Raw genomic sequence first — 27369 nt, forward strand, 5'->3', positions numbered from 1 at the left:
CAAACAATGAGAATTTACTATGTAGGTTATTGGTTACTTATGCAAAGAATCCTTGCATGATCAGGTACTAGTTACCAGCAGTTAAACTATTACAAATAAGGTATGATCCATACAGTTAAATTTAGTTAGCGATAAAACAAATATTTTGGAAACTATGTGATCACAAAACACAAAAAGAAATCAATTACTTTTTTTGATCTACCATTGAACTCTTAGTATATAAATTATGAAGCCACATGTGGGCAAATGGGCTATTGTTTTCTATGACCATTTCCCAAATATGATTATACAAAGTTTTACATCCATGCTGAGTTATTTACCATATGTAGAGACAGTCTGCAGTGGGCTAGTGTATTTGCAAGTAATTGAAGGAAGAACTGTGCAATATGATTGAAAATCCAAGTTGGAAGAATAAACATAAAATGTGCTCATAGTATGAACATAAGATTGTAGTTTGTGAAGTTGGGAGAATCAGAAGGGAGAAAGGAGAGAGAATATCTTCCATTTTAGAAATGCTGAGGCACAAAACACAGTTGTTTCTATGGTAATTTCATACATGAAATCCCTTCTCCTGTATGTGCATCATGTGTAAACGTAAAGTCTGTATGCTGCTCACTATTCGTCTCTGGTGTCCAATAAGTACGACCCCAATTCTTCTAATATCGCTGTGAGAAAAAGAAAAAAGTGGGCCTAGTGACCTTTAGGTGTACAAGAGGATTGATTAATTTACTAATCAAAGACAATAATTAATAAAAACAAAATGGAAACTCTCTAGCAATAAAAGCCAACAAACAAATGAAGAAACATCAATGGCAAGGACAAACTCAGAATATTCAAATTCAGGTACTTACACATCATAAAAGCACTTTGTAGAAATGGAGTTCAGATATCTCAAGCAGTACAATTGAGATAATTATGTAACTCTAATGTAACAACCATGTATGACAATTAGCAACCCTGGAACCTTGGAGAGAATCAATTCATATTGGTTATTCCTATAATTTCCTCACATGAAGCCTTTGAATTGTTCAGGTTATATGAATTTCTAGACCTTTCTAGCGAATCCTTCTTCAATATCCTCCCTCTCCCCCCAAATTGATAAAACAGTCTCTCTCTTCATGTTGACATTGACTCATTAATGGACTACTTTTGGGGACCAGCCATTCAATCAGTTACAAATTCATTTAGTAATATTATCTAACCCCTGTAACATCTTATCTATAAGGATAGCATTAGAGATTTTTGTTACATACTTTGCTAAAATTTAAACACACTGTATCTATAACATTTCTCTAATCCACCATTCCTTTTAGTCAATCACACCCTCCCTCAACTTTCTCATTTTATTTTTGGTCAAAAGGTCTCTTGATTAGATTCATAAAACCCCAAGAAAACATGTTTCTAAATTAATTTTTTCAATTAACAAGTATTTTTTTTCTCCCTCATCTTCTATCAGAAAGAAAAGGAAGACAAAACCCTCAAAAGAAATAAATTGTTTTTATAGACCATTTCTGGTACACTTCATTTCTGGTTGAGTTCATAATTTTCATATTTAAATTGTGGTCCAGAAGTACAAATTTCCTTTCTCACACACCTTCTTCTTAGCCAGTTGTTTAATGTCCAAATCTGTCTTTCTCTTCGGAAGCCCTAACCTTTAACTGGTGGCAGTGGTAACAACCCTACTTGCAATTCCTCTTAAAATCTTTAGTTTCTTGCCCAGGAATTCCTAACCCTTCCCTGTGATTTCTACATAGTTTCTTGTGGAATCATTGGAAGCTACAGGAATCACTAAAAAAAATAGGTAGCGCTCAACACATTGCATAAATCTTGGAAAACTCTTCTTTAAATCTTGGATTCATGTTCCAGGAAAACAGCAGATGTCTCTGTTGTTCATATCAAATCTACAAATGATTGTCCCACATACATCTCAGGAAGAAATACTTAACTGTCACAATTAGCATCGTGTGTGTGTGTGATTACTTCTTACCTTCCTTCACAGGTCCACATCATTCTTTGATCCCAAGACACTATTTCCTTGAGATATTCTTTAGTTTTGACCTCTCTTCCTTTAGGGAAGCTTCATGCTTGTTAAATAATTCCAAATATTCAGTAGTATTTTTCCTTCCTTCCCTTTTCTGTCCTATTCTTCCACCCTCCATACTCAATATAGATGAGATTTTCTTCTGTCCCTTCAAACCCTTTTCCTTGTTGAAATCTTCCTGGAAGCCCTCATTTCCTTCTTTCAAGGGACACTTCATTCTTCCTAACTTACTACTCCCTGTCTAATTTCCCTAGAGAATATAAATGCTTTCTTATAGCCATTCCACTTTATCTCTAGCATGGAGACCAATTTGTACTTCATGCAAACATAGGCATTAGCTGGTACTCTCAGAAACACAAATACAGCACATTCTCTGCAGGACATTGCATTGTTTGTTTTGTTCTTCATATTTACTTGAAATAAGAACAACTAGCTGTTAAGATACTGGACTCAATATATATGTATACACACACACATATATATATGTATATATATATAAACATATATATGTATATATATATATAGAGAGAGAGAGAGGTAATTACTATACTTTAAAGAAAGGCCAAGGATAAAAGTAGAGACAATGAAAAATTATCAATGAGTATTGATATACAGGTAGAACTCTCATTTAATGAGATTATACTTTGTGTGTATGTATGTGTGTATACATATATACAATTTGATATTGATAAATAAGAAGATATTAGAATTGATTATTTGGTATGACTAATAATTCAATCAAATGACCATATTGGTGCAATTTCTATCAAGTTTGAACAGCATTTGTGTTTTTCAGAGAAACTATTATGGCAATTATTTTAAATAACCCCTAAAATGTAATAGTCACGAATAATGACAATTCAGGGAAGAGTACAACCTTGGGGAGCTTTACACTCATTAAAACCTTGAGATTTCAGTGTTACCTACTGCTTTTCAAAATGTTGTGGAATACCTGATTTGTATTCAGAGGGCTGCTAGAGAAAGGGAGAGAGACTTGCAAATGTCATCTTAGCCATTGTAATGGCAATCCCAGCCATTGTGAACTAGTGATAACATGCAACTGTGTAAATCTACAGCGATGCAAATAAATATGTTAGCAAGAATAGTGGTACTTACTCAATGCTCATTCTTGAAATCAAATCCAAAGTCGTAAACCCTGCTGCCATAAAGTTATTCTTATACTGGCCCATTTTAATTGAATCCAGCCAATCGCTGACTGAAACAATCAAAGGGTATTCTGGGACTTCACCCAGTGAATCTGGCATCCTGTAAAACAAACAAAAAAGCAAAGAAGCAAATTATTTGAGTCAGGTGAAGCAAGCTTTGCTTTGTTTCCCTGTTCTTTTATACCATTGAATTTAATGTTTACATCTTTTTCTTTAAAGTAAATTTGAATTCAGAAATGGAGTCATAGGTCTTGTACTTGAGTACTAACACTGCCACTTGTTATCTGTGCAAAACTGGATATGTCATTTCCTATCTCTGAGCTTCAGTTTCCTCATCTGTTAAGTGGGGATGGTAATACTTGCCTAATTCGAAGAGTTTATGTGAGAATCAAATAATATAAAGTGATATTTAAATGTGAATTTCCATGATTACTAAAAAAAATCTTTATAAATTTCATAGCCCCCTTTTCCCTCAATTTACCCTAGTTTTCTTGGGTCAAAAATACATTTGTTTAAAAATTTTTTTGTCTGTGTTTACTTCTACTCTTATTACCAACTTACCTTCCTTTGTGTAACTTAATATACCCTGAAAAAACTCACATTCCATAAACATTGATTCTCATAATTTCAAACTACATTTATAAATTTATTTAAGTCTGTTCTGCTTAATAGGAATTTGACTAGTCATAAGCTTATTGTAAAATTCTCTATTTTGTACTCTTCCCTTTACTATATTCTTTATTCCTTTTCCAAATGAATATTTATCTTCTTACTTTTGAAGCTAACTCTGCTAGATAAATACCATTTTAAATTTCTCAGCTAGTCAACAAGCATGTATTGAATATTTATTGACATTATCTTCCATACCCTCCTCCACTTTAATTTTGTAAATTTCAATTTATTTATTTATGTTTAGTTTACAACATTCAGTTCCACAATCCCTTGAGTTTCAAATTTTCTCCCCCTCCCTTTCTTCCCCTCTCCCCACGATGGTAGAATGCAATCCAATATAGGTTCTACAAATACCTTCACGTTGAACATTAGTCATGTTGCAAAGAAGATTATAACCAATGGGGTTTTACTCTAATCTTGAATGAAAAGATGACTCTTCTTACCAAGGTCAAATTTTTTATGTTTGCTCTTGATTGCTCCCCTTCTATCTTTTCTCAGGGACTGTTTCCATAAACAATGATTTCCCTGACCTTCAATCTCTCCCTATCCACCAGTTCTTTTCCTATATTCTACAATTATTCTTGTCTCAACCTTAAAAATGTTCACTAAATATTACTATCCACTACAAGTTTCATTCTACCTTTTTCTTGTCTTTAAAAAATCATTAAGATTGTTTCTATACTGAGGTAATGAAAAATAACTGCCAAGAGTGATTTACTGGCAGAAATCTGACTTGATGAGATTATACTCTGTGTATAGACACACACACAGACACACACACAGACACACACACACGATATTGACCAATAAGAATTGATTAGAGTATATTAGTTCATATAAAGAATAGTTTACACAGAAAAGAACCATATTGGTGTAATTTCTAGGAGGTTTGAAACAGTTTTCATAAAGTGGTGAAGAAAGCTATCTACAGTTGGTGCCTTCATTTCCCTTCCTCTCATTTACTTTTCAGTTCTCTACAGTTTGGCTCCTGATCTCATCAGTGATCTGAAAGCACTCTCTTCAAAGTTACAAGTGACCTCTTAATTGCCCAAAATGATGGCCTTTTTCTTAATCCTTATCCTTCTTGACCTTTTTGAAGGATTTGATGCTATTAACCACAGTTTTTCCTTGGATTCTTTTCTCTCTTTGGATTTTCATGACACTGTTCTTTCTTTTTACTTCTTAGCTCCCCATGCTTGTTCATCATTTGTATCATGCTACCCAATTATGAGTGTACCCCAAAGCTCTGTCCTGGGACCTCTTCTCTCATCTCTATACACTGTCTTGCTGTGTGACTTCATCATTTTCCAAAGGTTGTATTATGCTGTGTGTGAAGATGATTTTCTCTTGTTCTCCCTCTCTCTCTTCAGTCAGTCATTTTGGACAATTTAAACTGGATGTTTTAAGACATCTCAAGCTCAACATGTCCATGCTACTAGGAAAATATATATATGGCAATAAATATGTTATTGAGGTACCAAGTGGAATAATATAGACATAAATACATATACACATATTTACAATAGATATTTAAGAATTGTTCTAATCTGTTATGTCAGTAACAATCATTTTAAAATGTTTTAAGAACATCTGTATTTCAGTGTAAACAAAAATTTTCCCTTTAGGAACACTTTGCCTCTTTTTTGTTAACGCTTTATTAACTTCTGCTTTATACCATTCGTTTCTGCCAGATTTTGAGTTACAAATTTTCTCCCCATTTTCCCCTACCCACCGCCCCAAAATAGCAGTCCCACAGGATATCCCCTGCTCCAATCTGCTCTCTCCCATATTTTCTCCCATACCTCTTTCGACTTTTCCAGTGCATCTCTATGCCTCAGTGCCTGTATATCTTATTTCCCAATTACATGTAAGATAGTATTAATAATAGTATATATATATATGCACACACATATATGCACATATATATTTGAATATTTGATTTTAAAACTTAAAATTCCAGATTCATTCCCTTCCTTTCTTGTCACCCACTCTTACCGGGAAGATAAGCAGTTAAGTATAGGTTGTACATGTGTGGCTAATGCAAAACAATAACCTAGTAGATACATTGTAAAACACTGACTATATTTCCCTCCCTCCAATCCTACTTCCCACTTGTTCTATTCTCTAGTTGGATCCTGTTTCTTTTCAAAAGTGGGTGCTCCCAACTTCCCTCCTCCCCAGCCCGCCCTCCCTTCCATCATTCCCCCTCTCATCCCCTTCCCCCCTTACTCTCCTGGAGGGTGAGATACCCTATTTAGTGTGTATTTCATTCCCTCCTCAAGCCAAATTCAATGGGAATAAGGTTGACCCCTTCCCTTTTACCTTCCTATTCTTCCCCTCCATTTTAACCATTTTCCCTTGCCTCTTCTGTATGAGATAGATTACCCCAATCTGTCTCTCCCCATCTCCTCTCATTATATTCCTCTCACCTCTTAATTTCACCTTTTAAGTATCATCCCTTCCTGTTAAATTGGTCCTGTGCCCTCTATCTATGTATACCTGTAAACATATATACACACATTCACATATGTATTCATATGCCCATATACCCTCATATATATATGTATATGTTTATTTATAATCCCTTCAACTACTGAGAAAAGTTTCATAAGTTATAATTATTGTTTTTTCCATGTAGGAATGTTAATAGTTCAACTTTGATAAGTTTCTTATGATTTCTTTTCCCTATTTACCTTCTCATGCTTCTCTTGCTTCTTGTATCTGAATGTGAAATTTTCTACTCAAGTCTGCTTTTTTCATCCAGAATGCTTGAAAGTCCTCTATTCCACTGAATGACCATATTTTCCACTGAAACATGATACTCAGTTTTGCTGGGTAGGTTACTCTTGCTTTTAATCCCAGCTCCTTTGACCTCCGGAATATCATATTCCAAGCCCTTTGATCCCTTAGTGTAGAAGCTGCCAGATCCTGGGTTATCCTGATTGTGTTTCCACAATATTCAAATTGTTTCTTCCTGGCTGCTTGTAATATTCTCTCCTTAATCTGGGAATTCCAGAACCTGGCTATAATATTCCTAGGAGTTTTCTTTTTGGGATCTTTTTCAGGAGGTGATGGGTGGATTCTTTCAACCTCTATTTTGCCCTCTGGTACTAAAAACATCAGGGCAGTTTTCTTTGAGAACTTCCTGGAGAATGATTTCTAGGTTCTTACTTTGGTCATGGCTTTCAGGTAGTCCAATAATTTTTAAATTATCTCTCCTGGATCTATTTTCCAGGTCAGTGTTTTTTCCCATGAGATATTTCACATTGTCTTCTATTCTTTCATTTGCTTGGATCTGTTTAACAGCATCTTGATTTCTCATAAAGTCATTAGCTTCCATTTGCTCCAACCTAATTATGAAGAAATGATTCGCCTTAGTGAGCTTTTGAGATTCTTTTTCCATCTGGCAAATTTGACTTTTTAAGGCATTCTTCTCCTCATTGCCTTTTTGAGCCTCTTTTGCTGTTTGAGTTAGTCTGTATTTTAAGGTATTATTTTCCTCAGGCTGTTGAGTCTCATTTCATAATTTTCTTGCAATGTTCTCATTTCTCTTCCCAATTTTTCCTCCACTTCTATTATCTGCTTCTTAAGGTCCTCTATATCCTGTAACCATCTCCTATTTTCCTTTGAGGCTTTTGGTGCAGGAGTTCTGACTTCACTGTTTTCCTCCTGTTCCATGCTTTGCTCCTTTTTGTCCCCAAAATAGGAGTGTAATGTTGTAATCTTCTGTCTGCTTTGTTTCCTTTGCCTCGTCTTGTCGCCCCTCAGTCACTTGACCCCTGGGTTTTTTGCCACAGTAGGACTCTGCCACCAGACAGGGGAGCTTTCATCCCAAACGCTGGGGTTTTCTCAGATCCTAGAGATATTAGATGGGTGCCCTCTCTGAGGTCTCCACATGCTCTGGCAAGCTAGACACACACACCAGGACTTCCACCCTAGACTGCAATCCAGATCCAAGCAGGTTAAAGCAAGAGTGATTACCCATCAGACTGGTTGCTTGGTCCACCTACTCTTTGCAGACCAGTAGCTGAAGCTGCCACGTGGTGCTGGCTGGCTGTGCGGCATCTCAGCGGCTTCTCACCCCGGGGGGCAAAAGCCATGCACTCCCACTTATTGGGTCCCAAAATCCAGACTGCATTGACCTCTAGCTTTGTCCTTTGCATCTATGTGTTGATAAATTTGGAAATGGCCACAGCTGCTGCTGATCTGGAGTCCCTCTGGCTGGTGGCTGGTCAGGCCCTCCCTGGGCCTAAAGCCTCAGTGTGGGGCTGGGCTTGGCTCCCAGAGCTCTGTGCTAGCTGCTCCCTCCTGGCATGCCGGCTGTCCTCAGTGGGAGGTTAGCTTCTCTGTGTCATTTTGTGGGTTCTGCAGCTCCAAAGTTTGTTCAGAGTCCCCTTTATACATGGATTGGGGAAGGTGGAAGCTGGAGCCATGGGAAGGTTGTGCTTCTACTCCACCATCTTGGCTCAGCCCCCGAACACTTTGCCTCTTGAGAAGCAGTTTCAAACTGAGCAAGGTAGATTAGTCAATTCACTTTTTCAACTGGCTTCAATGCCTGCTCTAATTGCATGGAATCAAAAAAATTATATATAATCCCTGCCCTCAAAGAGGGCAATCTAGTACAGATATCTCTTTCCCTTTGAGTTTTAAAAAATGACAAAGGTTAAAAAAACTGTAGAAGGAGTAGACCAAATGGAAACCAGAGAACTAGAGTAGTGTCAACCCCCTCCCCGCCTCCCAGTAAATAAGGGTCTACTACTTCTCAAATACCAGAAGCCTTTTGGGCTGATGTAATCACTCAACGTGGAGGATGTGAGGGAGTTTACTCCTGAGGGAATCATGATGACATTTAAGGGGAGTACCTTGGATAGACTGTACTGTAACTTGTAGAAATTCTGTAACTGGTTTTTATTAACTAACCACGGATGAAAGAAATTCCTTGATTACCTTTGGAGGCATTCACAAAAGTCTGTCATTATTAGTAATCTCCTCTTTTGGCTTAGTCATTCTTGGGGGAACTTGTTGACTCTGTTGCTCATGGTGTCTGGTGAGGGACTATTTTGTAAGAGAAAAGACCTTAGGTCCTTCTCCCTCTCTGAGGCTCTGTGGTATCATATGGACCTGGATCTTTGGCCTCTGTGTTTATCTTTTTTCTGTTTTAGGTGAAGGGAGTAGACTCTTCATGACCTTGTGATTTCAGAAAAGAGTGGAGAAATCCTCATCATTCAGAGTTCCAGAGTCCACAGATTTTATAGGCAGAACAGACTACATGCCCCAAAGAAAAAGGAGAGACCTTTAGGAATGACCTTCTGACCTCAGCTCAGGGAAACTCATTCACAAGGGCTCATTCAGTGGTGATATCACCTTTGGATATGAATTTGGTGGGACCAGTGTTTTAACTGAGCTGTTTAGATCCTACTCCTACAGAGACTGGTGTAGGGTGATATAGTGGGGAGTATGCTTCTTGGCATGTTGCAAGAAATGTTTTATCTTAAAAGAAAATAGCCCTTTGTAAAAGTTAATAAATATTAAGTGGTTAAATGGAACTGAGGTGTTAGCTGGAGACCCATAAGAGTGAGAGAAACACAGTAAGTCTCAAGCCAATGGAAGTAGAGAAGAGATGCCCCAACCCTAACGATTACTCCCTGGAACACTGAGAAGGGAGATGTACATAGTGTGACCCTGAAAAAGGGAACCAGAACCCATTTACTCCATTTATAGTTAGCATTACTATTTTTGCTTTCCTTTCAAAATATATTACCTAATAAGAGATACTATTAATAATTACATGATACATAACAGCAGATTCTTCCATTGTATTTTAGATACATTAGGAGATATCTATGGAATGGTACATAGGACATATAGTATTTCCTGATTCTTAGAATAATTGCTTATGTCCACTTCTTTTTCTGACTCACTGAATTACTACATTACTACCCAACAGAGGCTGATGATTCTTTACCCAACATGTTGCTTTATAATTCTATTTGGTTGTGATATATTTCATCTTAATTATTCTCAGGGTGAATCCACATTTGACAGGAAATACAGATTAATCTTGTACAAAAAGGGGCTTAAACAGTGTGTCACAGAAAGCTGCTTGGGTTATAGAAAATCTGCTGTTATATGATCAACTCCCCCACTTTACTGATTAACATCAAGATAGCATTATACTTTTTGTTTGTCTATTAATGAAAATGAATCTCTACCTGTCAGAAAATTGTGATAAATGTCACAATCCAGAAAAAAAATAGTTGCTTTCATTCTTTCCCTATCCCTTGCCAGAGAGTTTGGTAAAGTTAGATAATAAGGTTAAGAAAATCTGATTCTGTGATTTCCTTTGCAAAAATTTGTGATTCTGCATCAATCAGTAAACATTTATTAAACATCTACTTTGTGTCTGACACTATGCTAGATTTTCAGTGATATAATCAAACAACTTCTCTCTTCAGAAATAATGATGGAATAGCTCTAGAAATCACACAATTTATTCTAATCGGGGAGTGACATGCAACTTGCCAGTTTGTTGCTTTTAGTACAGAAAGATCTCACTAAAGAATATATTGATTATCATTCAACTGACCTCTTTCTCTGGGAAAGGAGCCACAAGTTGTTCCCAGAATGTTCCAACACAATAATTTATTTTTTCTCCACATAGTTGTATATTACTCTCCCTCTAGTAAACTGGTTACTTTTTAGCCTTGATTCTACTTCATTGACAGTAGATTTAATAAGGTCAGGATCTTCTCATTGTTCAGAGCAACCATGTAATAACTCATCTGTGCTTTATCTTCTAAATAGGTGGAAAATGCCAGTGACATTTCCTGACATCATCACCTCCAGATGAATCATCTGGAATATTATCTAGCAAACAATAAATGTCTTCTTTTATAAATCAGACAGTATGATATGTATGATAAATTCAGTCTGTCACTTACTGAGCATGTAGATATCTCTGTTATTTGGACAGTGTTAGCCATCTACCAGTGAGAGGTACCTTTATAAAAAGCCTACAGCGCAAAAATATTCATGATGCAGAATGGCAGGCAACTTGAACATCTGCATTTTCTATCAAAAATGAAGAGGGTTGGAATATTTAAATATTTAAAAAATATATATTTCTATTATATGTATAATATATTATATATTTAAATATATGTCTAAAATATTTTAAAAGTCTTGCCAGCATTGAATTAAGCTGGAAGTTAAATGAACAATAAACATATACCCTATTTTTGTCAGGGGCAATTCAGACACAGTACGAATAAGCAAAACTTACTTAGCCAAGAGGCTCTTAACTTAATGGATATCTGCACTCAGAGCAGTACCATTTTTGACACTAAAAGGTTTGTTAGATATATTGTCAATAGATTTCTAAAACTGCTATGAATAAGAGGGAAAGTTTCCACTTTTATGTGTTTTCTGTAGTTCATCATTATCATGTAATTATAAATTCTAGAAGGAACCTTAAAATGTTAAAAAAAAAAACTCCCAAATTGACATATATTCAGAGGCAGAGCCTAAAGAAAAACCTAGCTATTAGTTCTTTTAGGAGTATCCTTTTAAATTAAAATAAAGTAAAATTAACCTCAACATAATATAATAACACACATCATAGTATATACATGAAATATAGCAGAAAATATTTTGACAGTACTAAATTGTAAATTACATGGTGACAGGGATCATGGTTCATATTTTTTTACCCTGCAGTGCTGGTACCTAGAAAACTGCTGTGACAATCAGAACTCAGGGGCTTAGGATGTATTTGTTGATACTGATTTGAACATAAAGTTCTCTTTAGTAAGGCCATTTTCATGTTCTAGTAGACAATCCACGGTAACAGGGTTTTGTTTATCTGTTTTCAGTGCATTCTATTAAATGGAAAATCTGTTGAGTAGTTCCCCATTAGGTCCCCATTCATGAAATAGGAAATCTATTTAATAAAAAGACTATTTAGTTTTAATATCATATACTTCTTGCTGTAACTCAGTTTCCTTAGTCTGTGTCTGGATTTTTGTGAGGTGCAAAGTGGAGACCTGGAAAAATTAGTGTAAGAGGGAGAGAACTTATTCAGAAGGAGCACTGAAGTTAAGGGGAGGAAGTAGAATCTGGAGAAGGTCTGGGAGTCTCATGAAGCTATAGTAGAAGGCATAAATACAGTTGTGACAGCATTTCTCCTCTTCCTTGCCATGAAATTAAATAATTTCTTACCTTATGACCCAGATTCTGCACTCTATAAATCACCACAAAATAATGATAGCACCTTTCTCACATGGTTGCTGTGAGGACCACAAAAACCCCTTAATGCATAGGCTGGCCAGAATCTGTTGTTATTTACAGAAAAATGAATATTAGAAACAAAAATACTCATTTTACGTAGGCAAACAAAAAGGAAACAATACTTCTTGTAAACTTGGTAGTAGTAAGGTACCTTATTAAAACACAATTTGAATTCAAATTTAGGAAAACAGATTTCAAAAAGTTCTGAGAAATGATAGTTGTGTTACCATGGACAGAGACTCCAGAAAGGCAGTAGCAGTGTATGGTGCTCTCCAATGAATTCTGATTTTAAAAGGGCACTAGAGAATATAAAAAGAAAAAAAACATGTAATCTGTGACAAACACAAAAGGGAAGTATACATGACCTGAAAGGTCATGATTAAGTCAGAAAGGCTGCACCCAGACCAAGCTGAAGCTTCTGAAAAAGAACACGTACAGATGTAGGTATTTTCTGCTAAGAACAGCAGAAAAGGCTTTCTTTAGTTAGTTTTGGGGTAATAAGAAACAAGGATTCTACTGATGGCAAAAAAGCAGCCAGAAAGAAGGCAACCTTCAAATTCTATTTAGTTTCTGACTCCTCTATCAAGCAGAATGAAAGAAAAAATAGAAAAGATAGAACAAACATAATTAAGAAAGAATTAATAGATAAGACAGCACTGCCATGAAGAGTTTAGCTCCCTGTACTTGAATCCAGTCAGTCCCCATGGATGACATTAACCCACACCTGCTTACAGTTCTTCCAATAGCTTTGGAACAAATCCAGACCCTAAGCAGGGGAATGGTAAGGACCCATGGAGTCATAGCTTAGGTGCCTCATTGTTAATTCAGTTCTGCTGCTGGCTCCGCTCTGACTTTGTATTATAGTACCAGTACTAGTACTTATATAGTAGCCTAAGGGAAAGTGGGAGTCTAATGAGCTATTGTAGTGGGGTACAAAACATATGCCTACATCTGTTCATGGGTTCCTGTGAGTCCTTTCACCTTATGCATTTTCTGCTGGAGTGAAATAAAGGCTAATATCAGAAACCTATGTTGTATATGGAGTGCCTTTGCTGGAATTGGGAACCCTCTTAGACACATCTGAGGAAACCTAGACAAGCATCTTGGGTCCAAGGTCAAGTCAAGTCCAAATCTTATTTTGGAGATTTTTTTGGAGTATTCCAGATCATGTTAATGAACCAAAGAGTGGGGTCAGTCAGTCAGATTGAACCTGGTGCATATGAACCCACAATATTTGGGGGACCCTGGGCCACAGCTTACATCTCGAACTTTATGGTTTAAAACCAAAGTGTTTAAAAACATACCATCTTACTAGATTCTCACAACCCTACCAGACAGGCAATATAGGTAGCATGTGAGTGTTACAGTAGACAGAATATGAAACCTGGCAGTAAAGAAGACTTCAAACGAATTCCTGAGTTCCAATCTGACCTTGATCACTTGCCAACTATATGAGTCTGGGAAAGTCATTTAACCCTTGTCTGCCTCAGTCTCCTTAGCATCTGTCTTATAGGATTGTTGTGAGGAAAAATCAGAAGATTGGAAAAGCACCTATAGGCAGCTAGGTGGCACAGTGGGTAAGTCCTAGATTTGGAGTCAGGGAGACCTAAGTTTGAACTCTGCCTCAGACACTTAGTTAACTGTGGCACAGTAGCTAGAGCACTGAGCCTAGAGTCACAAGACCTGACTTCAAATCTGGTCTCACACTCCTGCTAGCTGTGTGAGCCTGGACAAGTCACTGAATTTTTCTCAGCCTTAGTTTCCTCATGTGTAAAATAGAGACAATAATAGCACTTACCTCATAGGAGTGTTGTAAGGCTCAAATGAGATAACATTTGTAAACTGCTTAGCATGGTTCCTGGCAATAGCAGGTGCTTATTAAACACGTGTTCTCCCGGCCTCTCCTGTTTGAATTCTCTTCTCTCCCTACCCCTTCCCCCCAGCAGTGAATGTTGGGCAATTCATTTACTCTCTCTTAGTTTCAGATTACTTATCTGTAAAATGGGTATAATAATAGCACCTTTCTCACATGGTTGCTGTGAGGATCACATGAAGATATACATGCATACACACACACACTCACACACACATATGTATATATGTATTACTATGTATTCCTTAGAGTATTACATAAATGTTAGTTATTGTTATTATTACCCTAATTTATAAATGAAAAAACTGAGTTTTAGGTAAAGCGCTTTTCCTGTGTCCGCACAGCTAGTAAGTTCTAGAGAAGGAATTTATTTGAACCCGTGTCTTTCTGATTCCAAGTCCAATGCTTAATGAACTTAGAAGTTAAAAGATTTGTCCAAATTCACTGTTTGTTAATGACAGAACTGGTAGGAGAATGTAGGTTTCCTGACTCAGTTTTTCCCCCATACCAACTACCTCCTTCCATTACATAACCTAATGTCATTATTAACTTTAGTATAACATTCAGGATCCTATAAATAATGCTTACTATACCTGACATTGAATAATTTCTCATTGGAACATTGTGTCTTCCACACTTTGAAAGCTGTGCAGGGGTGAGTCAAGTCTTGGAATACTTAATCTTTGAAATAAACTATGGTGATCTTTATACCAGTAATGGGGAAGGGCTGACAATTATTTTCAAGTTAGATTTACTAAGGTCACTTTTGCAGTTCTAAGTTTGTTGATTACTTTGATCTGAATTTGACATATTTAGATTTTCTTAGTTTCTTTAATGAAAGGAAAACTGCAACCCTCTATAAATTTGCTACTCATTTATTTGCTACTGAAGCTTGGGAAATTTAATTCAGACACTTTCATTCCTCCTTTGACAATTTCTGAATTCCACTCAGTGACCAAATTTACATGACTCACTTGAAGCTTTGCCTATGAAGGCATTCAACAACTATGTTGGGTATCTTATTTGAGATCAGGTCCTCAGTTATATTTCAGTCTTCAGTGCTCTATTGATAGATGCAATCTGCAAATATTCCTCAACCAGGAAACAGGAAATTAAAGGTTCTAGGATAGTACAGATAATGGCAGGAGCTACTTCTTTTGTATATTTTGTGCATATGGGATTAAATTAGCCCAGGAGCAACCTTAACTTCATCAAACAGAGAAAAGACAGGCAAGATGGTGCAAAGCATAGCACTATTTCCAGAAGCTAAAGAATTTCCATATTGACTATAGCAGTGATCAGGAACAGTTTGTTTAAATTAGTTAATTTAATATCTAATTTGGAATAGTTCTAATTGTGCACCCTTCACTAGGCATAACACCTACTTAATAGTGTCACGGTAAAAAATAAAGGAATGTTCAAATGACAAAAGAATGCATTGATGAATCAATTCAGCCAGTACTATAACTATGGGTATAACTATTATACAGAATATAGACATGGGAAAATTTTCATTAGTCCATCTGTAAATATAGAGTATTGTAAATAGGAGAGTAAATCCAAATGACAACTTAGGCAGTGTTGGCACTCACAAAGCAAAATGCATATTCTATATAAAATTATGTATTAACACATGCAAAGAATTGGCAAGTGATCACCATTTCACAATAATTGGAAACCTTTAACTAGCACTTCTTTCCATCTTCCCTGTTTCAATCAGGTGTCCTTTCATATCCATAGTTTTTTGTCTTCCAAGATCAAAATAATTTCTTATTTCTTCTTTTGCTTTTTTGATTCCTTTCTTTCCTATTGGGCATTTAGTTTAATTTATTTATTTTTAGTTTACAACATTCATTTCCACAAGATTTTGATTTACAAATTTTCTCCCCTTCTTTCTCCTACCCCCACCCTAAAATAGCCATCCTATTAAATACCCTTCCCCCAATCTGCTCTCTCTTATATCCTCCCCCATTTCCCCTCTGACTTTCTAGTACAGCAAGATGGATTTCTATACCCCAGTGCCTGTATATCTTATTTCCCAGTTGCATGTAAAAAAATAATATATAGTTTAACATTTGATTTTAAAGCTTTGATTTCCAGATTCTTTCCCTTCTTCCCTTGTCACCCACCCCTATTGGGAGGAGAAGCAATTCAATAGGTTATACATGTGTAGTTACAAAACATTTCCATAGTAGATATATTGTGAAAGACTGACTATGTTTCCCTCCATCCTATCCCTCCCCCCACTTACTCTATTTTCTACTTTGACCCTGTCCCTTTTCAAAAGTAATTCTAACTACCCTCCCTGCTAATCTGCTGTCCCTTTTATCATTTCCCCTCTTATCCCCTTCCCCCACATTTTCCTGTAGCGTAAGATACCCAATTTGGTGTGTATGTTGATCCCTCCTTAAGCCAAATTCAATGAGAGTAAGGTAGACCCATTCCCTTTTGCCTTCCTGTTCTTCCCCTCCATTGTAAAAGTTTTCTCTTGCCTCTTTTATATGAGGCAGTTTACCCTATTCTATCTCTCCCCATCTCCTCTCATTATATTCCTCTCTCACCTCTTAATTTTATTTTTTAGATATTGTCCCTTCTTATTCAACTGATCCTGTGCCCTCTGTCTATGTGTACATGTATGCATATATACACACACTCAAATATGAATTTATATGCATGTACACCCTCCTATATAAACTTATGTATGCATTCATACATACATATTCATATATATTCCCTTCAATTACCCTCATACTGAGCAAAGTCTCATGAATTACAATGATCATTTCCCATGTAGGAATGTTAATAGTTCAACTTTAGTAAGTTCCTTATGACTTCTTTTCCCTGTTTACCTTCTCATGCTTCTCTTCCTTCTTGTATTTAAAAGTGAAATTTTCTAGTCAACTCTGGACTTTTCAGCAAGAATGCTTGAAAGTCCTCTATGTCATTGAATGACCATATTTTCCCCTGAAACATGATACTCAGTTTTGCTGGGTAGGTGACTCTTGGTTTTAATTCTAGCTCCTTTGACCTCCAGAATATCATATTCCAAGCCTTTCAGTCCCTTAATGTAGAAGCTGCTAGGTCTTGTGTTATTCTGACTGCATTTCCACAATACTCAAATTGTTTCTTCCTGGCTACTTGTAATATTTTCTCCTTGTGACCTGGGAACTTTGGAATTTGGCAATAATATTCCTAGGAGTTTTCTTTTGGGGATCTTTTTCAAGAGGTGATCATGAAATCTTTCAATTTCTATTTTGCCCTCTGGTTCTAAAGTATCAGGGCAATTTTCCTTGAGAATTCCTTGGAGGATGCTTTCTAGGTTTTTTTTTTTATTTTTTTTTGATCATGGCTTGCAGATAGTCCAATAATTTTAAAATTATCTCTCCTGCATCTATTTTCCAGGTCAGTGTTTTTTCCAATGAAATATTTTACATTACCTCCTATATTTTTTTCATTTGTTTGGATCTGTTTAATAGTATCTTGATTTCTCCTAAAGTCATTAGCTTCCATTTGCTCCAATCTAATTTTAAAAGAATTATTCTCTTCAGTGAGTTTTAAAAAATTTTTTTTTCCATCTGGCAAATTTGGCTTTTTAAGGCATGCATTCTTCTACTCACTGGCTTTTTAGGCCTCTTTTGCCATTTGAGTCAGTCTATTATTTAAGGTGTTATTTTCTTCAGTCAAGCTGTTTACTCTGTTTTCATGATTTTATACCATAATTCTCATTTCTTTTCCCAGTTTTCCCTCCACTTCTCTTACTTGATTTTCAAAATCCTTCTTGAACTCCTCCATGGCCTGTAACCAGTTACTAGTTTTCTTGGAAGCTTTTGATGCAGGAGTTCTGACTTCATTGTCTTTCTCCATTCCATGCTTTGATCCTTTTTGTCCCCAAAAAGGATTCTATGGTCTGTTTGTACTTCCTCTGCTTGTTCATACTGCCAGTCAATGACTTGACTTTTGAGCTAGTTGCCAAGGTAGAACTCTGCTTCCAGAGAGGAAAGTTTTCTCCCAAATCGCTGGGGTGTTTGCAAATGTTGTCAGAAGTCTGAGGAGGGCATCCTCTCTATAGAAACCACACTGGCAAACTGGTGTTTGTCACCCCAGGACCACTACCCAAGAAAGTGACCCAGATCCAAGCAGGTCAAAGCAAGAGCAATTACCATTGGAATGATCACTCGGTCCCCCTCCTAACTGTAGGCCTGGGGCTCCTGAGGCAGCCATGATGCAGCCAATGTAGCCATTATGCCTCTGCCATCTCTTGCCCTGGGGGGAGGGGCTGGAATGTGCCTTTCCTTTCCAACAGAGTTCTGACTGACCTTTTACTTTCTTTTTCAAGTTTATGGGTTGAAAAGTCTGGAAACAACCACAGCTGCTGCTGATTCACTCTCCTGAAGTCTGCTCTGTCTGCTGCTGCCTCCCTGGGTCTAAAGCCATGCTGGCTCATGTGGGACTGCACTTGGCTCCCAGCACACTGCAATGAACCCTTTCTATCAGCCTGCCAGGCTGCCTTCAGTGAGAGATTTGTTTCTCTCTGTTGTTTGTGGGTTCTGTAGCTCTAAAATGGGTTTAGAGTCATATTTTATAGACATTTGAGGTGGTTGTTGGGGAAGCTCATGGAGTTTCCGGCTTCTGCTCTGCCATCTTGGCTCCACCTCCAGAAGAGGTCCTGTTGGGCATTTAAAGCTCTTCACAACCTGACCTCAACTTACTTTTCTAGCCTTATTAAACATTATTTCTCTTCATATGCAGCTTTTCCAATGTTTCTTGTAAATGGCACTTCATTTTTCATTTCAGTGTCTTTGTATAGACATTCTCCACCCTTGATGTATTCACTGCTTACCTCTGCTTTCTGCTTCCAAGAATCTCTAGTTTCCTCCAAGTTTCAGCTCAAGTGCTGCCTTTGGTATTTATCCTTTCCTAATTTGCCAGATGGCTTATAAATTTGTGTATGTATATATGTATGTATGTATACATAACATATTAGGCAGCTGTAATGTAATGCCAAGGAAAGGCAACTTCCCAAGGTTCAGAATACTAGCATAGGTGCTCTCCATTTTATTCAGTGACCAACCAGGAACAGAGAAGATCAAAACATGACATCATTCCAAATACAGCATTTACTAAATGTGATTAAATAATCTCCAAGGACTACCCCACCCCAGGACCTTCCATTCATTCAATCAATTACAAAGTCTCTGTTCCAAATACTTCTCCACCCCTAGGCTATACCTTAATTAAGTCCACCACAAAGCCCCTCTTCTCAAATGGAGATTAGTTTCCAAACATAAGGTCAAAAGTTCCCCACCCCTGGATCACAATTGAATCTACCCCAGAGTTACATCAAGTTTAAACACAGCACTTAATACCCAAATGGAGGTCTTTTCTTCATCTTGACACGAGGCAAGTTCTCAGCAATCTTAGTTCCTGGGGAGACAAGGCTTAGCAAGGCCATAAGATACATTGCCAGTCCCTTCATGAATTCATCCTCTGTCTGTAGAACAGTCCTAGAACCCCTGAACACATTAGCAAAGCCCTCTCCCAGGATTTCTGTAAACATACAACCAGAAAATCCTTCTTCAGGGCTTCTGAACCAACAGAGAGGTTCCCAGACCCCTGCAACAACAGCACTGTCCTTCACCAGTGGACAGTATTCACTCTGTCTGCAGGACAGTCTCCAGACCCTTGCAACAACAGCACTGTCCTTCACCAGTGGACAGTATTCACTCTCTGTCTGCAGGACAGTCTCAGGGCTTCTTAGCGAACAGCCAGGTTCCAGGACTTCTTCAACAAAAGAACTGTCTTTCACCAATGGACAAATCTGGCAAAACAACATCAAAACAGACAGACAAAGTACCAGCAAAACAGCCATGTCTCCTCAGTCCTTGGCAGCTCAGGGGGCAGGTCTCAAAAGTCCAGGGCAATTCAAAGCGGCCACCAGCAATGCTCTTAGTCTCTCTCTTTCTCCACGAGGTGCTGCTTCCAAGAAAAAAGGTCTCCTGCCTCTCTCTTGTGTCTCTCCAAATCTACGTCACCAGCTCCTCCCAGTTCAGGACTTTCTTTTCACATCAACAAGCCCATCCCACAGGTGGGTTTAACAAGCTCTGGGTTTTAACACAATCAATTTGAAAACTAAGCCAATACAGGGGAATCTTTAATTGCCATTACTATCACAGCAGCTAGGTGATGCAGTGGAAGATTTGAGTTCAAATCCAGCTTCAGACTAGTTGTGTGATCCTGGGCAAGTCACTTAACCTTGTTTTTTTCCATTTCCTGTAAAATGAGTTGTAGAAGGAAATGGCAAATGACTCCAGTATCTTTGCCAAGAAAATCCCAAATGGTCTCACAAAGAATTGGACACAAATGAAAAAATGACTGAACAATATATTTATGTGTATACATACATATGTGTGTATATATATATATATACTTGTTATTTTCTGTAATCTATTCAAGAAGAATAAATACTTCTTGAAATATTTCAAGAAGAGCTTGAAGAGCTATTTCAGTTTTCCTTTGTATCTCCAGGACTTAGTACACAGAAGGTACATAATAAATACTTGTTGATGAATTCCATCACTCATCTCTCATATAAAATGAGTCCAATATCCTTCCTTTTATAGTGTTTTCAAGGGGGTCTCAGGTAGACAAAGACTGAGTTTTGGGGGCCTTAAGAAAGAACTGGCTCAAGTCATAGAATCTCAGCATTGAAAAGGGATCTCAAAGGTTCTCTGGTTTAACATTTCCAGAATGATCTCCCAGCCTTTGTTTAAAGTGATAGTGAAAGGGAATCTACTATTCACCAAAGGAGTCCAATTCAGCTTTTGGATAGCTATATAGGAACTGCAGGAAGTGCTTCTTTAACACTGAAAATAAACCTGCTTCTGTTATTTCCACCCATTGCTTCTAATTCTGTCTTGTGAGGTCAATTAGAACAATCTGGAGCCCTCTTCCACACGACGCTTCTTAATTTACTTGAAGACAGCTCACAAAGAAATTATGTTCCCTGTCTCCTGCCCCAACCCCACCAGCAACTAGGTGGCATAGTGTTGGAACTGGAGTCAGGAAGACCTGAGTTCAAATCTGGACTCCCTAGATATTTACTAGTTATGTGACACTGGGCAAGTCACTTAACTTTTGTCTGTCTCAGTTACCTCAACTATAAACAGGGTTGTTGTGAGCATCAAATGAGATAATATTCGTATAACACTTAGTGCATTGCTTGGAACATAGTAGGTGCTAAATAAATGCTTATTCCTTCCTTTCCACCTCAAAATTTTTCCAAGTAAGTATCTCTGATTCCATCAATTACTCCACATATAACACGGTCTTGAGGCACATACTCATTGGCCTCTTCTAGAAGCTTCTTAGCTCATCCATGCCTTCACTAAGAGAGGGTACCTAGAATTAGTCAGTGTTTCAGATGTGGTCTGACCAAAGAAGAGTACTATGACACTAATGCTTCCCTTATATTGGATACTATACCTCTTCTAATGTATCCTGAGATTGCATTACCTTTCCTGCCTGTCATATTGAGGGTGAAATCCCTATATATTTTTCCACATGAACACCACTAAACTATACTTCCTCATCTTATACTTGTGAGGTTGATGTTTTGAACTATTTATAAAGTTATGTTTATTCCTCATAAATATGATCTTATATTCAATTGAATCTTCCAACCTATTGATCTTTTTTTTTGGATCTGGATTTTACTAATGAATGTGGTAACAAACTGTCTTAGATTTGTGCCATCTGAAAATTTGATGTGTGCCACCAAATATAAATCTATGTATTCATCCAGGCCATTATGAAAAATTATAAGCTATACAGGGTCAAGCATAGATACCTGAAGCATGCCAGTAGAGACCTCCTTCCAGACTAAAATTGAATTATTAATGACAAATCTCTAGGTCTGGCTGTTTAACACTTCTGAATTCACTTAAACCATGCTATCTTCTAGCCCATAGCTCTTGTATTGACCCATTAGGATAATATTCAATTTTTTTTTGCTGAAGTCTCCCTTTTAGCAATCTACTGGAAAATTCTACATATAATATTTTTTTTAACTTAAATGCTTTATTAACTGCTGATTTACATCATTCATTTCCGTCAGATTTTGAGTTACAAATTTTCTCCCTGTTTTTCCCCCATCCATCCCCCCAAAACAGCAGTCCCACAGGATATCCTCACCTCCAATCTGCTCTCTCCCATATTTTCTCCCATACCCATTTCAACTTTTCCAGTGGATCTCTATGCCTCAGTGCCCGTATATCTTTTTTCTTAATTACATGTAAGATGGTATTAATAATAGTATACACACACACACACACACACACATATATATTTGAATATTTGATTTTAAAACTTTCAGTTCCAGATTCATTCCCTTCCCCCCCCTGCCACTCACTCCCACTGGGGGGACAAGCAGTTCAGTGTAGGTTGTACATGTGTGGCTAATGCAAAACAATAACATAGTAGATGTATTGTAAAAGACTGACTATTTTTCCCTCCCTCCTATTCTATTCTCTACTTTGATCCTGTCCCTTTTCAAAAGTGGGTGCTTCCAACTTCCCTCCCCCCCAGCCTGCCCTCCCTTCCATCATCCCCCCTCACATCCCCTTCCCCCCCTATTCTCCTGGAGGGTGAGATCCCCTATTTAGTGTGTATTTCCCTCCCTTCTCAAGCCAGATTCAATAGGAATAAGGTTGACCTATTCCCTTTTGCCTTCCTATTCTTCCCCTCCATTGTAACCATTTTCCCTTGCCTCTTCTGTATGAGATAGTTTGCCCCACTCTGTCTCTCCCCATCTCCTCCCATTATATTCCTCTCACCTCTTAATTTCACCTTTTAAGTATCATCCCTTCCTGTTAAATTGGTCCCGTGCCCTCTATCTATGTATACCTGTAAACGTATATATACACATTCACATATGTATTCATATGCCTGCATACCCTCATATAAGGACATATATATATATATTTCTAATCCCTTCAACTACTGAGAAAAGTTTCATAGGTTACAATTATTGTTTTTCCATGTAGGAATGTTAATAGTTCAACTTTGGCCAGGTGGCTCAGCGAGCAAGAGCACCGGCCTCAGTGCCGGGATGACCCGGATCAAATCTGGGCCCAGAGACCCAGCACCACACCCAGAAACAACAACTGGCCATGCAACCCCGAACAAGCCACTCAACCCCAATTACTTCAAACAAAAAAATAGTTCAACTTTGATAAGTTCCTTATGATTTCTTTTGCCTGTTTACCTTCTCATGCTTCTTGTTTCTGAATGTCAAATTTTCTATTCAACTCTGGTTTTTTCAGCAAGAATGCTTGAAAGTCCTCTATTCCAATGAATGACCATATTTTCCCCTGAAACATGATACTCAGTTTTGCTGGGTAGGTGACTCTTGGTTTTAATCCCAGCTCCCTTGACCTCCGGAATATCACATTCCAGGCCCTTCGATCCCTCAGTGTAGAGGCTGCCAGATCCTGGGTTATCCTGATTGTGTTTCCAAAATATTCAAATTGTTTCTTCCTGGCTGCTTGTAATATTCTCTCCTTAATCTGGGAATTCCGGAACCTTGCTATAATATTCCTAGGAGTTTTCTTTTTGGGATCTTTTTCAGGAGGTGATCGGTGGATTCTTTCAATCTCTATTTTGCCCTCTCGTTCTAAAACATCAGGGCAGTTTTCTTTGAGGACTTCCTGGAGGATGCTTTCCAGGCTCTTACTTTGGTCATGGCTCTCAGGCAGTCCAATAATTTTTAAATTATCTCTCCTGGATCTATTTTCCAGGTCAGTGGTTTTTCCCATGAGGTATTTCACATTGCCTTCTATTCTTTTATTTGTTTGGATCTGTTTGACCGCATCTTGATTTCTCATAAAGTCATTAGCTTCCATTTACTCCAATCTAATTCTGAAGCAATGATTCTCCTCAGTGAGCTTTTGAGATTCCTTTTCCATCTGACAAATTCGACTTTTTAAGGCATTCTTCTCCTCATTGCCTTTTTGAGCCTCCTTTGCCATTTGAGTCAGTCTGTTTTTTAAGGTATTATTTTCTTCAGTCAGGCTGTTGACTCTCATTTCATAATTTTCTTTCATTGTTCTCATTTCTCTTCCCAATTTTTCCTCCACCTCTCTTATCTGCTTCTTAAGGTCCTCTATGGCCTGTAACCAGCTTGTATTTTCCTTTGAAGCTTTTGGTGCAGGAGTTCTGACTTCACTGTTTTCCTCCTGTTCCATGCCTTGCTCCTTCTTATCCCCAAAATAGGAGTGTAATGTTGGAATCTTCTGTCTGCTTTGTTTCCTTTGCCTGCTTATTTTGCCACTCAATGATTTGACTTTTGGGCTTTTTGCCACAGTAGGACTCTGCCACCAGACAGGGGAGTTTTCATCCCAAATGCTGGGGTTTTCTCAGCTGCCGGAGGTATTAGATGGGTGCCCTCTCTGAGGTCTCCACACGCTCTGGCAAGCTGGACACACACCCCAGGACCTCCACCCTAGACTGCAATCCAGATCCAAGCAGGCTAAAGCAAGAGCGATTACCCCTCAGACTGGTGCTTGGTCTCCCTACACTCTGCAGGCCAGGAGCTGAAGCCGCCACGTGGCACTGGCAGGCTGTGCTGGCGTCTCAGAGGTTTCTTGCTCAGGGGGTAAAAGCCAGGCACTCCCACTTCCTGGGTCCCAAAGTCCAGACTGCACTGGCCTCTCACCTTGTCCTTCGCATCTATGTATTGATAAATCTGGAAAGCTGATCTGGAGTCCCTCTGGCTGGCGGCTGGTCAGGCCCGCCCTGGGGCTAAAGCCTCGGCGTGGGGCTGGGCTCGGCTCCCAGAGCGCTGCGCTGGCCGATTCCTGCCGGCCTGCCGGGCTGTCCTCAGCGGGAGGTTAGCTTCTCTGTGTCATTATGTGGGTTCTGCAGCTCCAAAGTTTGTTTAGTGTCCTCTTTTTATATGGATTGGGGAGGGTGGCCGGAGCCGCGGGAGAGTCGTGCTTCTACTCTGCCATCTTGGCTCCGCCCCCCATATAATATTTTCAATGAATATTTCTTGACTAAATGACTGAATATAACTGGGTGAATACATCTGTCACCTTAATTTTTATTAGGATTCAGGGGTAGATTACTCAGGTCAAGAAAGTTCCCTTTTATTTTCCCCCTATAAGTACTTAAATTCAGTTCTGGGAAAGAATGGATTAGGTTATGGGTTCTTTTAACCATTTTTAAAGACATTAATTTCTTTTGCAGTATGATGATGCCTATGAACCCTTTCTCAGAATAATGCTTTGTTGTTTACATTCATAATTAAAGTTTATGCTAAATTTAAGTTAGAGGTTAAAAACAAAAATGTAATCTTTTCCCATACAAGTTCATAGACTCCTGAAATCAACCCATCAACCTCAGGTTAAGAATCCCTGGATCATTTTCAACTCTAAGATTATATCTCTGTGCCTCTAATAATCCTGTTACCTATTGGATCAAATCCAGATTTTCTAGTCTTGTATTTAAACCTTCCATGCATATACATACCTATAAAACTACCTCTCATTTCCCTGAAAAATAGTCTTCTGTTCTAGTCACCTTCACCACTGTCATCACCAATGACTGACCAACTGTCACTAATGTTCAGGTAATGAAAAGAACTCCAGGAACTGTAGTAACACCTCACACCATTCCTAGAATACTGGCTTATTGACTAATATAACAGAAATAGTTCCAACTAAGAGTCATGAGCTCTGAATTCAAATCTTGGCTCTTCTACTAACTAGCTGTATGACTTTGAACAAGTAACTTTACCTCTCAGTTTCAGCAATTTAAAAGTCAAAGGGTTGGACTAGATAATATCAAAGGCCTCTTACACTTACAAAATCTATGACTTCTTCATCTTTGATGCTAGCAGTCAGACTATGTAAAATATTTCTCCTTGAACGCTTTTTTTTTTGTCTTTTTGGAGGGGGGAAGGCAGGGCAACTGGGGTTAAGTGACTTGCCCAAGGTCACACTACTAGTAAGTGTTAAAAGTGTCTGATGCCAGATTAGAACTCAGGTCCTCTTGACTTCAGGGCCAGTGCTCTATTCACTGTGCCATCTAGCTGTCCCTTAGAAATGTTTTATTGATAGAGAAGCTTGGCCATTCTGGTTAGTTCTGTGGTGTTCTGACAACAATTTCTTAAATAGTAAAAGCATCCTTACAAAATTTTCTTTTGAAGGCTATGTGGTAAACATTCTTTCCTCTTTGAACAGGAAAGTTTACAGGTATACATGGAAAAATTCTTCAAATAAGATACTGTTTAGTTTATTACCTCTTCTCTGACTTTTACTACATTGAGTTTTCTATATCTTCTCCCCCAAACCAAGTTAAAAAGGTACAGGGGAAATAAAAAAAACAGGTGAAAGGTTTGGGAATGATAAGCTTAAGAACAAATTTATCTGTTTTTTTCTTATTCTAGAGGTATATTAAGGGTCGCAGCAGTAGCACATATGTTTCAGTCAGGAGCTAGGATAGAGGATCAGTCACAAGCTCTTGCTGGAGGGAGAGAGCCAATTACCCCTTCTCTAGAAGAAATATTCTGATAGATACAGTTATCCTGTCCACATTGAGACTTTCCCTGTCACGGTTTCAATATGTTGTGGATTAGGATAAAAAATTAAATGGGAATTTTGGGGGAATTTAGTGGAAGCCAAAGATAATATGCAAAGAAAAAGTTTAGAAACTCAGAAATGTATGAAATATATGTATAGTATTATGTAATATCAACCCAGATTTTATAATAAGGTACTGTAAATATCCCATAAAAGAAAAAGAAAAAATTCAGACTTCTTCTCTGGTATGGAGGGAGGGACAAAATATTTTGTGTGGATTTTCCAGATCTTGGGGGGCACCACACACCAAGTCCCAGTGATGTGGAAGTGATAACTGTATTCTGACTCTTTGCTTCTGCAGCAATCAATATCCAAGAAACTTTGTTAATGTAAAATAGGAAGTGAGGTTACCCAGATGTCATGTGAAACAGCTTATTTTGGTTACATATGCCAACCTTCTCCATTAATTAAATTAATTTTTAAATTTAACGTAATGAAATTGATTTGAATAAAATGAAGTAAATTAAGTATATATAAAAATAAACTAATAATAATATAATTATCATATTAATGATTAACAAAATAAAATTAAAATAAAAAAGATGATTGATTGTTAAAAAGATGCTAATTATTATAGAGGCCACTAGGTGGCAGAGTAAATAGAGAGCTGTTCTTTGGAGTTAAGAAAATGAATTAAAATCCAGCCCCAGACGCCTCCTGGCTGCACGATTTTGGGCAAAGTCAAGTAACCTG

General features: G+C 37.8%; 1 protein-coding gene across 1 annotated transcript in view; it reads right to left on the bottom strand.

The window, feature by feature from the left end:
* Positions 1-550: 550 nt before the first annotated feature.
* The window catches only part of EPHA6 (EPH receptor A6), an 862386-nt gene continuing 835567 nt past the window's right edge, over positions 551-27369 (bottom strand). Inside the window, exons 17-18 of the mRNA XM_069100744.1 lie at positions 3158-3307; positions 551-665 (exon numbers count right to left, since the gene is read on the bottom strand). Coding sequence (XP_068956845.1) covers positions 551-665; positions 3158-3307 — 265 coding nt within the window. The remainder of the gene's footprint in view (positions 666-3157; positions 3308-27369) is intronic.

The sequence above is a fragment of the Petaurus breviceps genome, unplaced genomic scaffold (assembly GCF_028583685.1).
Source record: "Petaurus breviceps papuanus isolate PSGF00001 unplaced genomic scaffold, PetGlider_PUasm1.0 419, whole genome shotgun sequence".
Lineage (NCBI taxonomy): Eukaryota > Metazoa > Chordata > Mammalia > Diprotodontia > Petauridae > Petaurus > Petaurus breviceps.